Here is a 15,487-nt window from a genome sequence, read left to right on the forward strand (position 1 = left end):
TTTATAATGATACCATGGTCAGAAACTGGACTGTAACTACCCCTATCTGTCTTCTAAGGAAATGTCACTGTTTTTTAAGAAATGCTGAAGCAACAATTTCTATATGAACACAACACACACAGGTGCCATTTTATTCATTAAATAACCAAGTGAGATGTAAGATAGCTCACCAAGGTAGGCTGGCTTGGAAGACAGGAAAGGAGCACATGGAATCAGTTCTCCTGCCCTAGGGGATCTTACTCTGAGATGATCACAGAGTTAAATTCTGGAGTAGGATTAACTTACAGAACATGTTGAATGCTTGATAAATCACAGACTTCTTGTGGAGTGTCTGGACCAGTCACTTCAGTGTCTGTCACACCTGTGAGACAGGAAGAGTCCTTTTTTGTTTTTTCCTACTCCAGAAGCATACTTTGAAGAGAAATTCACTACTGTAAGTATTTCTGCCCTTTCATAAACAAAACTAAACACAAATAAAGTATTCTTATTGCTGCTGTTGTATCTAGTTTTAAGTTTCTTCTGTTGGTGAACCATGTGTGCATAGCATCAGTATGTTCTGCTGCAATGGCTCTGAGACGCTGCTTCTCTCTTTTTTTTTCTTTTTTATTTTTTATCATGAGATGCCCCTGCTTTGGGGAGAAATATAGTTTCAAGGTATCTTAAAGGAACTTGAGCTGCCAATGCTAGAATCTGCTTGAATTAATAGTTTTGATTGATATGGCTTGGGTTGTTTGCATGGATTCCTCCATGTTTGAAGGAATTTGGCTTCCCTTTTGGATTTCAGCATTTGGGTAGGATAGAGAAACACACACTCATATATATTTAGTTCTAGAAGTCTTCCATGCAGATACCTGAGATAAGATTTGACTGTTCTGTCATACGAGAGAAACTTATTTTTGTTTTGCTTTCATGCTGGTGTTAAAACTGGGTCTGGTCAAAGTGAATCGGTATGTTAGTGTCTAACTGTGCAAGTGTCGTACCCACAGTGAACTCTGAAGTGGTTTAACACTGTTTTACTTGTTTTGATTCTGTCTTGCAGAGTTCCAAAGTGCTTGCAAAGAAGGAGCTCTCCTACATGCCTATCATTGGCTGGATGTGGTATTTCCTAGAGATAGTCTTCTGCAAGCGCAAGTGGGAGGAAGATCGGAAAACAGTTGTACAGAAATTGCTGAATCTCCGGGACTACCCTGAAAACTTTTGGGTGAGTGATGACTAACAAATGGAGTGTGAGGTGCCATAGTGCTCGGCAGGAATAAGGGGCACAGGCAATATGTGATGCTTACCAGGTTGTTCCTGAGACTTTTGATTCATTAACTTCCTTGGGAGTATCAGGAGAATACTCTCAATTGAATTCTCTCTGGAATTTCCCATGTACCGTGTTGTCTGTTTTCTTCTCTGTAGTATGGAGCCCTGCAGATATTACTGCAAAAATACCTGCACTGTGATCCACTCAGTAAATTTTGTGGTCCTTTAAATACAGGAGCTGGATAGGGGTAGATGCAGGGGTTCATGGCTATGTAACAGATGCATGTGACAATGTTGTATTGAAGCACATCAGCTATATTCTTTACCTAAGCTCCCCTCTCACCTTAGATTGCAGAGTTCATACTAGTGTTTTTTCCTTCCTGTGATGCTGTCATTCCTGTGAAGGTGTTTGGTTGGACATGGCCCAGTAGAAGTGGAAGCCACCTGATTAGAGAAGTGGCCCATTGGAGCCATCAGCTGTGTTCCAGGGAGAGAATTGGTGTCACTTTTCAGTAACAAGAAACTCAATTTTTGCATCGCCATAATTTCTAGTATTGACCCCGCCTGGCATTTCCTTATCTGAGAATGAAAAGTCTTTGAATTTTTTCTCTTCTCAGAAATCATAAAAATTGTAGTTCTTCTGAGCTAGTGATGGCAAGAGTGCAATTCGGTTAAAGAAATGGTGTCTTAAGCAGCCTCCCTGGTCCCTACAGAAACTATTGCTGTTTCCTCATGAAGATGTATATGCTGTATTTTTCATACTCTGAAACAAACTTCTTTTTTTAATTGTCATTGATTTAAATGAGTACTAAGCAATCAAAACTAATCTCTGTGCTTCAATGTTTAAGTGACTTCAGTGACAGGAGGTCTAGCAAAGGGGTGCTTCTGCGGTTTTAGTTTCACTTTCTCACCAGAGATTTGCCTGTGCTCTGTGACTTTCTATACATGTAGGCAGTTCAACTCTAATCAATGAGCACAAGCCACCACCATCCTGTAGATACTCCTGTAGAGTGATTGCTAAAAAGGAGCTATACCTGTGTAAGGGAGATAATTGCTGATGCGCACCTGGAGTTACTGCAGTGTGGAGTTTTAATTTCTTTTTGTAGGATGACATAATGTCAAAAGGCACAACAATAGCACCTTGGAAGGGTAGACAGGCAAAGCGTGCTAAGTGAATTAGAGAGATTCTCTCATCAGTTTCTCTATGTCTCATCAATCTGAATAACACTATGCTTGCGATACACGAGGAAAAGCACTCTTGGATGAGCTAGAACTGAAGCTGGCTGCTCAGCTAGTTTCTTCAATCTCTTTGTCTTTTTTGGCTCCATTTTTGCTGTGGTTATGAGGACTTACTTTGTGTGATTTGGCAGTGCTCTCTGGTGTGTTAGTTTGCCTTCATGCTTGGCAGAAAGCAGATGAGCAAGTCGTAAATCTCCAAAGATCTGTGTGCTCTCCCCAGCCTGCCAGTGGCAAGATTGTAATTATTCATGTCTGAGCACTTCCACTGTATAGTTCATAAGAGCATGAGGCTTTCAGTTGTCCTGCATCTGCTGCCTTATGTCTGTTACCAACTCTCTCATTGGCATCAACTGTCTGAAGTTGTCCATGGACCTCATGTGCCATAGGGAAAGCAAGCAAGTTGGAGTGAGGGCAAGCAAGTTGGAGTGAGGGCAAACAAGCTGGGCACTGAAGCATTTCCTAGAAATGTGTTTGGTTTATACACTTAGCAAGTTTTAGATGCTATGATACTTGAACACTTCACCATCAGAGATTTGCAATGGGAGTATGTTCTGAGTGTTTTCTAACAGCTCATTAGAGATGGAGTGACTCATTTAGAGAAATCAAGTCATTCTGATGGCAAGTAACAGAGCAGATGTTAAAGCCTAAAGGCTGAAGTTCAAACTGGAGGGCAAGTTTGGATTTGGGGTTTTGGGGGGTTTTGTTGGTTGGTTGGGATTTTTTACTTCAGTCAAATAAATTACCTAAATGTGTATGTGGCTACACCTGTCCCTGCGAGCAGTGCTAATTTGGGCTCTGCTGGTGAGAATTAGAGAGACCTCTGCTCAGTCAGCAGAAGACCTGAGCTTCTGTCTAACAGTCGTTCTCTCTTGGTTTTAGTTCCTGATTCATTGTGAGGGCACAAGGTTCACAGAACAGAAGCACCAGATCAGCATGCAGGTAGCCAAAGCCAAAGGTCTGCCCAAGCTCAAGTACCACCTCCTGCCACGAACGAAAGGATTTGCTGTCACTGTGCAGTGTTTGAGAAATGTAGGTAAGGAAAGTCACAGGGGACAATGCTAAATGGTTATTTCCTCTAACTGCTGTCAGTTTGCCATGCTTTTCTTTTCCCTGTAGCATGTGTCCTAGCAGAAAAATCCTGGGATGCTTTCAGACTGTTTTTTCGCTAGCCTTTGGTCTTAGTAACAAAATCATAGATCAGTTTGTGAGGTTGGTTTTGGTTGGGTTTGTTTTGGTTTGGTTTTTGTGGGAGTTTTTTTGTTTGGGGTTTTTGGGTTTTAATTTATTATTGTTTTGTTGTGTTAAGTGTGACTTTGTGTTGGGGAATCTCAATTGCATATTTTGTACCCATTGGTACATATTTTGTTGTGTATTTTGTACCTGTTGTCAAAGGATAGTATTTCTCAGTATTTGCTAAGCAATTCTATTCTAAATAAAGTAAATGCATCAGTAGAGAATCTGAGGCAGTGTGTCTTAAAATATCTTTTTGTGGTAAATATCTACCTCAAATAATGTAATTTTTAAATCAAAAAATATTCTACTTTAAATTTCTGTGTAGATTTGCTCTTTAGAGTTTCTTAGTGAAGCTGAGGAAGGGGAGTAGATCTTGACAGAAGATACATGTAGGTGAAATTTATAAACAATTTCTACATTACAGAACATGAGTAACTTTCTCTTTGTTAATACTGTTTTGAGTTCCCCATTTATTTCTGGTTACTTGCATTTGCCAGCTTCAAAGTGACATCAGTAAGAATATTGTACATGTTGCCTTTGAAGTGATATTCTTTGACTAATACTATCTGTCAAAGTCTTCTGCTGTGTATTTTCACGGGCAAAGGAAAGACACTGCTAAGTAGCCATAATGTTACAGTGTCTTTGGGGTCTGGTAGATTTGTGTGTTAGACGGTTGATATGTGAGAAAGACAAAAGTGGTTTTTGGTTTGGAAGAAAATGTTCCAGCTTGACTGAAGTTAATGTCAAAACTTCTTTTGTCTTTGAAAGACATGTTTTCATGTGGCATATCTGGGATAGCTGCTGTCTAAAAGCTTCCCAGTCAGCTCGCCTGCTGTCTCTCGTATTTCTTCTACATATTCTCTGGCAAGCCAGGTAGATCATACCTCTGTTGTAGCTTCCCAGGCACCCACAACTTTCTGCCCCCAAGATGGATAGCATAGCTTGGGTCCTTTCTGATCCATGAAGAAGAGGTAAGTTACATGAAGCATCCAGCAACCCCCTTAAGAGCATGGATTAGCCTTGCCTTTTGAGTAAGGGTGACTGTTCTGCTGAGGGCAGGGGGTAGTAGACTTGAGGCACAGAAGAAGGGATGAGTCAAAACTCTGCGGCCTCTAATGCCATGAGCTGGGAATCAGAAACAGGTTATTTTGGTGGTGATTTTGTTCTTTTCACTGCTCTGCATAATGCAAGCTAAATATGGCGTGATGGTGGACTGATTCGTGGGAAAACATTTCAAAAGGAAACAATTTTAGGGAACCCCAGTGACATTTATATAAAGTGTTGGACATTCATGTGACACACTACCATAACACTTACTAGTACCCTAAATATTTGAAATACCTTCAGAAAAAGAAGACTGAGTTGCTAGATGACTTACTCATTTAGAGGAGTATGTCACTACCTCAATCCAGAAGCTGTGACTTGCTAGATCAAGCAGTGTAAGGCCAGTAAGAAGGTAGAATTTCCCTGTGAGGGTTCAAGGAGAAGCAGAGTCATAACTTCTTATATAGAGTTTCAGCAAAAACTGTCGATCTTAAAAATTCAACCAACAAACCTCTGAAGGTTTGATGACCCCCAGATTGGTGTTGCAGGTTCTTCTAGGTTTGTTGCTTTACTTGCCTTGTTACTTTTTGCAATGAGAGGGAGATAGAAGTGTTACTGCCTGGATTACTACTTGTTTCTCTCCTATAGAGATAAGGGGTACCTGTGAAGAGCATCTGAAAACAATGTCTTATTTTTTAGAACTCCTTGTGGCATTATTATGTACAGATAATAAGGAAGTCTGTGGATTTTTTTGAATAGAGAATGTGATGGGAGTCTCTTTTGACAGTCCATGATCTAATCTCTAATTTAAGTTCTATCTAGAAATTAGGTCATATCCCTGTGCATCTTTAAAAGTGAGAGACTAGTGCTGAGCTGCCTGTCCCATTTTGGGCTCTGCCATTTAGGCTAATGCACCTTCTGCTCTCCCGCAAGGGTGGTGGGCCTGGCTGGAGTGCCTTGCGAAGGGATGTAGGGGCAGCACGATGTAGCAGTGAAGCCAAGTCACAGGTTTGGGACCAGTTCACAGCTGCATGGGACAGAGCTGCTGTCCCATTTTTTTTTCCTCCTTTCTGACAAGGATGTGATTCAACTTGTCAGAACCAGTAATATTATAGGATGAGTAGATGCTGGTTTCTCTGGCTGTAGATGTAATTCACCCATGGCAGCAGTGATCCCAGGTTGGTCCTCTTCAAAACTTTGTATCAGCTCTTAGTGCTACCTGCTGCAGTCACTCTGGAAGGAGTTCTGAAGTAGTTCTGCAGTAGTTGGAAATAGACATTGGTGACATCAGAGTGGCAAGCCCATCTGTTCTGAAAAGCTTAGTTTCAGAAGGAGTTTATTTAATGTGCATACACTGGAAGCTGCCTCCATACCAGTGATGCCATATCTGTCAGCATAAGCAGATGTATTTGGATAAAAATACCTTTCATGCAAAATAACAAGGAAAGAGCCTTCCCTCCTTATTAATTTCTTTCATAAGTGATAATGGAATTCTTTTTTCCTCCAAGACTGACTTTCACAAATTCAGATCTCGGTACCTAATTTGATTCTTAAAGAAATGCTTTTAATATTTTCTGAATTTGTTCTGATATTTTTGTCAGTGACCATCCCTACCAGTATGGTTTTACAGATGCAGTCCCCAGGAACTTAGTTTCTAGAGGCTGTTCACTGTCTTAATAAATTGCTGTTTGCTACCTGTACTGTTCATGGAAGCAAATGCAAATACAAATCTATTTATCAAACACTCATCCATTACTTACAGTAAAAGTAGATGTCATAAATACTGCAAAAGATATATTTAGCTGTTACTTTTATTGCCTGGCTGCATATCAGGCAGTTCCTTTCAGCTGCTTTTATTTAGTTAAGGCTTGTACTTAAAAATATCTTTCATGATGGATTGTAGATAAGCCCAGGTTTTGTTTTGTACCTTTTCCTCCAGTTGTGCATGCCTGGGAACTGTTGTCCTAGAGGGAATGCATGAGAATAAATTCCAGGATGATATTTTTGCGGAGTTCAATGTGACAGTGTTTTGGGGTATTGCAATGACTTTTTTTTCCCATGAGCTGTACTTTAGTCCTGGATTTTTTTTTTCAAGTGGGTTTCTCTTCATCATCCAGAGCAAGTTACCAAGTTGGAGAGGATGAGTGGTTTTTGTTCAAGCTGGCCAGATTAATGAAGTGTTAAATCAAAGGATTGTGTCAAGATGGTGTCACATCAGCAGTACAGTGAATTTCACTGTACCTTCCCCTCCCTTTTCCAATCTTCAGATTGTTTTGTGCTCGTATGAAGGTGCATGTAGCCATACTCATTGCCTGTATGTTGATTTGTAAGTGAATCACCCTGGCATAATCCACCATGGCCAAAAAATAATGTGTGAAATTCAAGAGGACAGTCAGAGTAAGAAAAATCCTCTCTAGATATGTAATCCGAAGATTTTTTTAGGTTGAAGTTAAGAAATTAAATCTTAAATTCTTAAGTACAGCTCTCTGTCAGAATGCTGTAGAAGGAACCAAAAGTTAATGATATGAAAAAAAAGCTGGGCAGAGATTAGAAAACAGAACAAAAAACCTAATTGTTTTTTGACAGAAATAAAAGGCTTTCAAATATTTCTGCTTGGTTTTTAATGAAAAAGAGGTTTTAAGATACAACTCCTTCGAAAAAAATATTTCACAATTGAAGCAAAACTTCTCAAATGCTGCTTATATTAGCCTGAGAGTGAGACAGCTGCAATGTTTTCAAGATACTATGGAGTTGGTTTTTTTACTTGTTTTAGAATGGGAATTTTCTGGTCTCTTCAGCTTTTGGATGAGAAAGTCATGAGATGCCCAATTCTAATTACGCAATTGCAAAATCCATGTTTAATGATAACCAGTTCCAGTGTGTCACACAGCATGGTAGTGCTGCTTTTACTGTGGAACCTTTCTTGCAAATTCTAATTTCATGCAGTCTTTTTCTTGGACACTTTCATTGTTGTTCTTTTCCTGCACTCTCAGAATGAGAAAGCTAAAATCTTTAGTTATCTTCAGTTATATCTGGATAACAGAAGTCTGTTTACTCCTGCACATTGCTGTCATTGTCTTGGGTTTGGCACTGCTTTGCACCAAAAGATCACAGTGTGTTACTAAAAGGGACTGGACTGAATGTCAAACTACAGACCAGCTGGAACCTGGAATAGCGTTTTTTTTCCCTGGAGAAAAGGAAAATTCTGTGTGAGCCTGTCAGCACATAAGGATGTTCCTGTCCATCTCCACAGAAGTTTTTTTCATAACACGAGAACTGTCTTCCAATGTATCTCAACAAAAACCCAATTCATATAAAAACCCAAATGTAGATGCCTTCTAAGAGATGGAAGGAAAAGTGTTGTGTATATCATACTTTGCTTTATTGCATCCCTATTGTTGTTAGAATAATCTCATGCTATTAAAGAATAAACTAAGAAGCTTACACTGTATAAACCAAACTGAGCTCTCATTTTCCTTCAATTACATTGGATTAGTAAATTAGAGTAAATGAGTAAAATCCTTCTACACTAAGAAGCTTAAAAATGGAGGCAGATAATTTATTTTTAAAAAAAAGTAATTTCAGACTTGTATTGTACGAGGAGAGTAGTGTGCTTGAAGTAGATTTTGGCTTGTTTTGAGTTTGAGCTAAGAACCCAACTGTAGTAGGAAAAGAACGGAGTTGTTAGTGAGGGACAGAGTCTTTTTGCAGTGACAGGGGTTTTGCCTTTGTTTTCAGGATTTCCTTTCAGCACTGAAGCCAGGCTGTTCTGTTCTGCACTATGAATTCTATTTTGCAGTAACAAATGATGTGGTGAGTTTCTGGGAGCTGAATGCTGAGACCAAACCATATTTATTTCTCATAGCTAGAGAGGTTTCAAAACCAACAGCAAATCTGTCCTGTGTAATAAGTCTGTCTTAGGTGGGTCAAGAGCTCTCACAATAAAGTTTCACCACATGCATTTTTATTCGTTATTGCAAAACTCTAGAGCAGAAAACCTAAAATACAACAGGCTACACATGAAAATGCATCTTAGTCACTTTTGTGACAAAAAATAAACAAGTTTTTTTGCTGTCATTGCTCTTAGAGTTCATACCATGATGCACAACTGATTTCAGTCTCAGGAAAATGAATCATTCTCAGGTAATTTTATGACATCAGGAAAATAGTGTATCTAAGGATGTGTTCAAATAAACTTCTTTGCAATGCTTCATGTGGTTTTAAACAGTGAATGCTTTAATGCTTTTCCTGTAGAAACTGCTTGTTACTGCTCTTTTAGTTTATCTGCCATCAGCCTTTGCAAATGGTTCTACTGTTCCCGCTCAGTCCTGAGGTGCACAGTTTTCTCAGTGCTGCAAATTTAGCTGCAGTTTTGTTCAGCAGAACTTTCATGTTATATTCCTCACATCTGCATGTCTTCACAACAGCAGCCAGCTCACATGAGATGTGGTGTGCCATTCTCTCTCTGCCTTTGCTCCATAGCAAGTGCCTGAGTTACCAGACAATGGACGTGAACCAGGAGCTGCTTTGGACCCCAGCGATTTATGGCTGTACTAAGCCCTCCTGCTGTAGGATGTCTCTCACACACACACTTTACCTATTCTTAGTCAAAGGGGTGTGTGTTGTTTATTGTTTATGAAATGTGTTTCTGCCTGGTTGTTTCCTCAGATTTAGGGGGCAGTTGTTGATTCACAGTGAACTGAAAAAGGTAACAGTTCTGCAACCATTTGACTCCTAGGAAGACCTAGGTGTATTCTGTCAGAAGCTGTAGCTGTGTTCCTATGCCCATCATTCTGCACCTGATGAGGAAGGAGGTAAGAGTGGCTGGAGAGCAAACCTTCCCATTCTGCTGGTGCAGTTCCTGAAAGAGTCACTGGTTATTTGGCTTCTGAACACATGTATGTTGAATATTCCATTGTCATTTTTTCCTTGGTGACAGCTCAAACTGTGGTGCTATTGCTGATAACTTACTTAAATATTCTCCTTGTCTGAGAGAGAATGACTTATTTCTGTTGTATTACTACAGTAAGCACATAACCTGTTTCTCTTCTTGTAGTTTCTGCAGTCTATGATTCTACCCTTAATTTTAGAAATAATGAAAATCCAACATTGCTGGGAGTTCTAAATGGAAAGAAATATCATGCAGATTTATATGTAAGGCAAGTAATCCATATCTTAATTCCTTTTTAGGAGTGTGTACTTGAAATCACAATTGGTTAAATAAGGGGATGTTTTCAAGTGGGTAACAGAAAGCAGATCTCTACCAACCTGGCTTCACAGACCTTCAGATAAAAATTCATTTCTGTTTCTAGTAAAGTTCTGTGATTATAAGTACATGAGGAGCCCATAAATGTCTACAGAACTTTTTGTTGTTATTTTTCTATTCATTTGCGTGTCTGTTAGCTCAGCAGCAGCAGTGGGGCCTCTTTTCACTCAAGTGGCCTGAATACCAAACACCAACCAAGTGTTCAGGTGGAGCTGCTTTATACCTGTCTCTGACACAGGAGTTCCAGAGATAGATAGTTCCAGCTCCTCTGGTGGAGGTCGGGCTCAGGACTTTTCCTATCTGCTGGTGTAGTTGTTGATGTACTTGACTGCTGCATCCTCCCTACCAAGAAGGGGGTTGTTTAATAAAGAAAACATTACCTGGATTCTTTTTCATTAATGTTTCTATAAATTACAAATACCCCAATGGCTTCCCATGATCTTAATGGAAAAGAGCCAATTCCCAGGTGAGGTTCTACCAGCAGCACCTATGCTACAGGCACCCAGGGCATGTGATGATGTAGGGTTGGAGCACAGGAGCCTAGAAGTGATGCTGCAAGTGATCAGGAGTTTATCATAACTCCTTTAGAGCTATAGTGGACCAGTGAGCTGGTCCTGTTTCTTTATCCTGGATACCAGCATGAAGTGGAATAGAGTGACCTTTTCTTTTTACTTCTCCTGTTCTGCCTGTTTGTAGAAGTATTTTTTCAGAACTGTTTTTGTCCAAGGGTAAAAAGAAAGTTTCTCTTGATTCCTCTTCCCATGTGGTAGCTCAGCCTAGTGTCCTCGTGTTTGGTGTACACAGCCTGGCTGGATGGCATTCACGGAGCCCTGCCTTTGTAAGTCAGCTCCAGCAGAGCAGAGGGCTTCCTCTTGCTCTGTCTTGCTGTACACCATTCCAGCCTGCTGCAGTCAGTCTGGCAGAGTACGGAAATTGCTTTTCATGACTCAGGGTAGCTGTTTGCCTATCCTGAAAAGCTCTTACAGGCAGGGTAAACCTCATGGCTAAATTTGTTTTAGCAGTTAGTTGGAGACTATCACAAATTTCTTCAAAATCCTCCATATTTGCTTGTTGAAGTGCTGAAGGTGTTGCACAAGTTAAAAAAAGGTGAAAAATGTAGTGAGTCTCCTGTCAGATAATCTGTATAATGCAAGTGCTGTTCACGGAAGCCAAAGTATTTAATATTGTTCAATTTCTGTTGTTTACCATTGGCAGGCGGATTCCACTAGAGGACGTCCCAGAAGATGAGCAGGAATGTTCTACCTGGCTCCACAAACTATATCAAGAAAAGGTTGGTTTTTCTGTCAAGACAGCACTTGTGAGCCACTAGTGCTCGGTTATTTATAGTGCTAGTAGACCTTTACAGTGTGCATGTGTAGTGTCCTAATTTGGAGGCTTGGGGTGAGTTGGTTTGTTTGGTTTTCAGGGTAAGTGCTCTGTTTCTCTACGTACAAACTGATCTTGTGCTGCCAGTCGTGTTTGCTTTCATTTTGTACATAGAGCAACAAGAAGAAAGCTTAAACAAGCCTTTCTAGAGCAGTTTTAAGCCTCTTCTTTAGAAAGGTGCATAAGGATACAAAAATCGAAACTGCCTTCTGACTGGTAGAAAGACCCCTGTCCCCTAGAAGGCACCTTCTAAATCAAGAACTAATTTGTGAGCTGAATAAGATATTTTCTTTAGTGTCTTAGAATTTTTGTCCCGTGTTTTACCCTGCCTTTTTTACCAAGACAAACATCCAGCACTAAAAGGACATGCTGATAAATTGTTTTCACACTGTGGGTATAGAAGGCATGCACTTAAGATTCCTAATTTCATAGGATGGGGAGAGAATAATAATGATTGTGTTTGTAGATGACCAATGGGGTTATTTTTTCTTTTTTTTATTTCCCTGCAAATGCTTTCATATGAATCCTTCAGTCTTTTAGAATCTGTTTCTTCTGGGCTGTTTTTATGAATATTGGAGATAGCTGTTGGGGGATGTGCTTTTTGAATGCACACAGCACTCCCATTTCAATCAGTGGGAGTCATAGGTATGCATGGCATGAGGGCCTGGCAGTTCACTTCGCTTCAATACCTTGATCAAAGTTATGTATTCAGACTGGAATGCAGCAGTGCTTTGGATTTAGAAGTGACGGAATATAGCTATCCTCTGTTTCCCTTTCACTGGGACAGCAAAATTCTGCTGTGCCATCTGTCGTGCTCTACCCAGGACACCACGTTGGTATTTCTGTATTGACTCTGCCCTGGCTGTTCTCAGTTTCAAACCATGACTGTTTCCGGTGTCATTCATAGCTCCTCTAAGCAGCTTGCTTACAGGAATGTGGAAAGTAAATGTGTCTTGAGACCTCACTTGTAGATCTACTCTCTTTGCCTCTGATCCCCCTTCTCACAGTTTGTGCCAGTGACCCCCGACTGAGGCACAACCCCCAGCCCCTTCGCAGAAAGGCAGGATGTTACCCACGGGCCCTGCTTGCTTTACAGGCATGTACGTGCAAATGGTCCTTTTGCTCAACACTGCAGAAGTCCACTTTCTGCTGCTATGACTTTGTTGCCCTGTTTCATGTCCCTGAGAACTATTCAGACATTTGCAAGACAAGAACATAAATGTGAATGTGGTGATTGTTTTCCTGAATCCTTTATTACATCGTTTCAGTTATTCACTTCAAGATTTTTGTTATTCCCTCTTTGGCAAACACTCAGTTGCTTCTAGTGCAACCAGAGTGTACATCTATCCTTCATAACATTATATTATACAATATATCATAGTATTCTTTATATCTGTTCTTCATGACAACTTCATTTGCTGGCTGGTTAAATCTCTGGCTTCCTATTTAAGTATAGGAGTGAGGTTTTACATCCAGGAGTAAAGTATAGTGTGTTCAGTTTTCCATTCCACTAAAACCTTTTTTGGTTATGTGGAGTGTTTTTGATTGATTAAGGTTGAGGGGGTTGTTTGTTTGTTGGTTTGATTTTTTTTTTTGGTGATGGTTTTTGTTTTTCTCTGAAGGCAGCATGTTTCTCTTTCTCCAGCTCTTTTACGTTAGTGAAACTTATTTCATTGCAGTCATTCCTGGTTTACTGAAGCCCATGTCTTTGTAAAATCATACTGGCAGAATATAGAGCAGGGACAACTTCTTCCAGAGTTCTGAGATGATAAAAGCCCACCTGCAGAGTAAAAATACAATTTTGTTTCACCTTTCTGCCCTGCATCTTAAAAAGATAATAGGCTCTTAGGTCGGATAACAAGCAGCAGTGCCGCCCAGGTGCTGTTTCCAAAAATTAATTCTGTTTCAGATTGTCTTCAGTCAGGAAATATTTATGATAAAATATAAAAAATTGTTATTCAAAAGGTAGTAATTCATTGCAAGATACACACTCATCTCCTGCTTTGTCTGTTTTGGTTGCAGTGCTTCACTTGCTGTTTCAAAGTAAGACAAGGTGTGCGTGCTGCTGCAAAGCAGAGACCCTATTTTATCATGCATTATGGTTCCCTGCGCTGTTGCTTATTCTCAATGAGTTTAATAATTTTGCAGTAGTTTCCTAACACTCACACATAGTGTGCTGAATTAGGCTGTAGTAGCATGATTTAGTGGTTGGAGAGTACTGAGGTCAAGGTCTGTGCTCTGAAGACAATCAGGATTGCAGAGCTGTTGGACATGGAGAGACATTACTTTTTTGGTTTTTTTTTTTTCCCAATTTATTTATTTCCCCATATTGACGTCAGTAAAGGAGTGAGAGTCTTTGTGAAAAGCTTATTCCATTGGTTTTTACCTCATTGTCTGGTCTCACCTACATGTACCTCAATCTGAGATACTTCTCCCTGGGAGCCCATCGTGTTTATGTTCTTGCTACTTATCACTTCATTCTTTGGCTTAGTCACTGCTGCAAACACAGTTGAACAGAGTCTTGCCAGATAAACAGTGGCATTGTGCTGCTGCTCTAAACCAAACACCGTTCTCCTTCCTTTTCCAGGCTTACAGTAAGTACCATATCCATGTGCTTCTTCCTCACTGGAGGTGGATTTTGTCCTTCCACATATGGCCAGCACTGTATCAGTTAATTCCAAATTATGGCAGAGGTTCAATTTGAGTTGCACATTGCCTTTTCTTTTTATTTCTTTCATTTTTTTAACTGCCATTGCTAGAAAGGCTCCCTTTGACTTTAACACAGACTGTGTTGAGGATCTCATTGCCAGGTCAGAAGAGGTGATAATGTAGTAGTCACAACTCTGCTAGTCCTTGCATGTTTGTTTTCTTTTTTTTACCTCCTTACACCCTCAGTGCCTGAAATAGAAGTTCTGCTTGAGAATCTTAATCCCCATTAAAAAGCGAGCAAGCGTCTAACTTTTCTTGCTTGTAAGAGAAGCTTGGAAAAAAGGGCCTGAAAATATATGCAGAAATGCCCTAGGGAATCAGCAAAGCATAACTGAAGAGGAGAAGTGTACAGAACTCCAGTGTTTGGGAACAAAGAATGTATTTTTGGATACTCACTCTTTGTGGGCTTCCTCATGAAGGGGCAGCTGCATACGTCTGCCATCAGACCTCCTGGTGGGAACAGGGAGGAGGAATCCAGTTAGCCTCTCACAAGGAGATGGATGTTCCCTGATTTCTCCTCACTGCATTACCCCTCCCCCACCCTGTCTGAAGTAACATAAGTTCGGTGGGGGCAATAGAGGGAGCATGTTTCCATGTCAGAATGTGATACCTGCGTGGATGGAATTTATTACAAACTGAGAAAAAGCTCTGTATGCAGAGGAATGAAAGGAACCTAATGTGGGTAAGGTGATTTTGGGAAATGTTGAGGTGTATTATGTATTTTAAAGCCTGACTTGCTGGTGGGTGTCATAGGTACCCTTGAAAAGCTGACAAGACAGATAAACACACAGATGTCTTTTGCAAGTGAATGTATTTAAGGGTAAGGAATTGTAACTGAAGAGCTGTTCCCCACAGCAGTGTGAAATGTGCTGGGGACGTTGGCCTTGACGTTGTTTGCCTGTTGTATATGTTTTCCATCTGTCTCAAGCCTCTCAGTGAGGTATGGTCTGTGGTTTTGCTGCCCCTCACGCCGCGCAGAGCCAACAAAGAAAACCCTGCTGCGCTTGTTTCAAGCAAGCCTGTCCTGCTCTCTGTAGTAGTAGGCCCTCTAATGGCAATGCCCAGTAATAGTCGGGAATTCTTCGCTTTCCTGGGTAATACCTGGGTAATACCACTGTTCGGAAAGCTAACTGTACCTAGTAAATTCAGTTTACTGATGATGAGTAGCTCTGTGTTATAAACGAAAGTCTTCGCTGCACTGTGAAGAAAACGTCATATGCTGTGTACTCTGTTGAAGATGGCTCAGTAATTGGCCACAGTGATCCCACTACAATCCAGCTCACATGAGTAAAACATTCACAATTTTTCTAAGCTCAGTAAAGAGACTGCAGTGCTTTAATTACTGCATAATCCCTTAAAAGCTGA

The 15,487-nt window shown here is 40.4% G+C and overlaps 1 protein-coding gene across 3 annotated transcripts in view; it reads left to right on the plus strand.

Annotated features, from left to right (window-relative positions):
* AGPAT4 (1-acylglycerol-3-phosphate O-acyltransferase 4) overlaps window positions 1–15,487 on the plus strand; it is an 84,111-nt gene that overhangs the window by 56,522 nt on the left and 12,102 nt on the right. For all 3 annotated transcript variants that reach the window (XM_048299672.1, XM_048299671.1, XM_048299670.1), the window contains 4 exons: window positions 1,040–1,201; window positions 3,364–3,517; window positions 9,818–9,920; window positions 11,243–11,318. In XM_048299672.1, coding sequence (XP_048155629.1) covers window positions 1,040–1,201; window positions 3,364–3,517; window positions 9,818–9,920; window positions 11,243–11,318 — 495 coding nt within the window. The remainder of the gene's footprint in view (window positions 1–1,039; window positions 1,202–3,363; window positions 3,518–9,817; window positions 9,921–11,242; window positions 11,319–15,487) is intronic.

Source organism: Corvus hawaiiensis, chromosome 3 (assembly GCF_020740725.1).
Source record: "Corvus hawaiiensis isolate bCorHaw1 chromosome 3, bCorHaw1.pri.cur, whole genome shotgun sequence".
In the NCBI taxonomy this organism is placed as follows: Eukaryota; Metazoa; Chordata; class Aves; order Passeriformes; family Corvidae; genus Corvus; species Corvus hawaiiensis.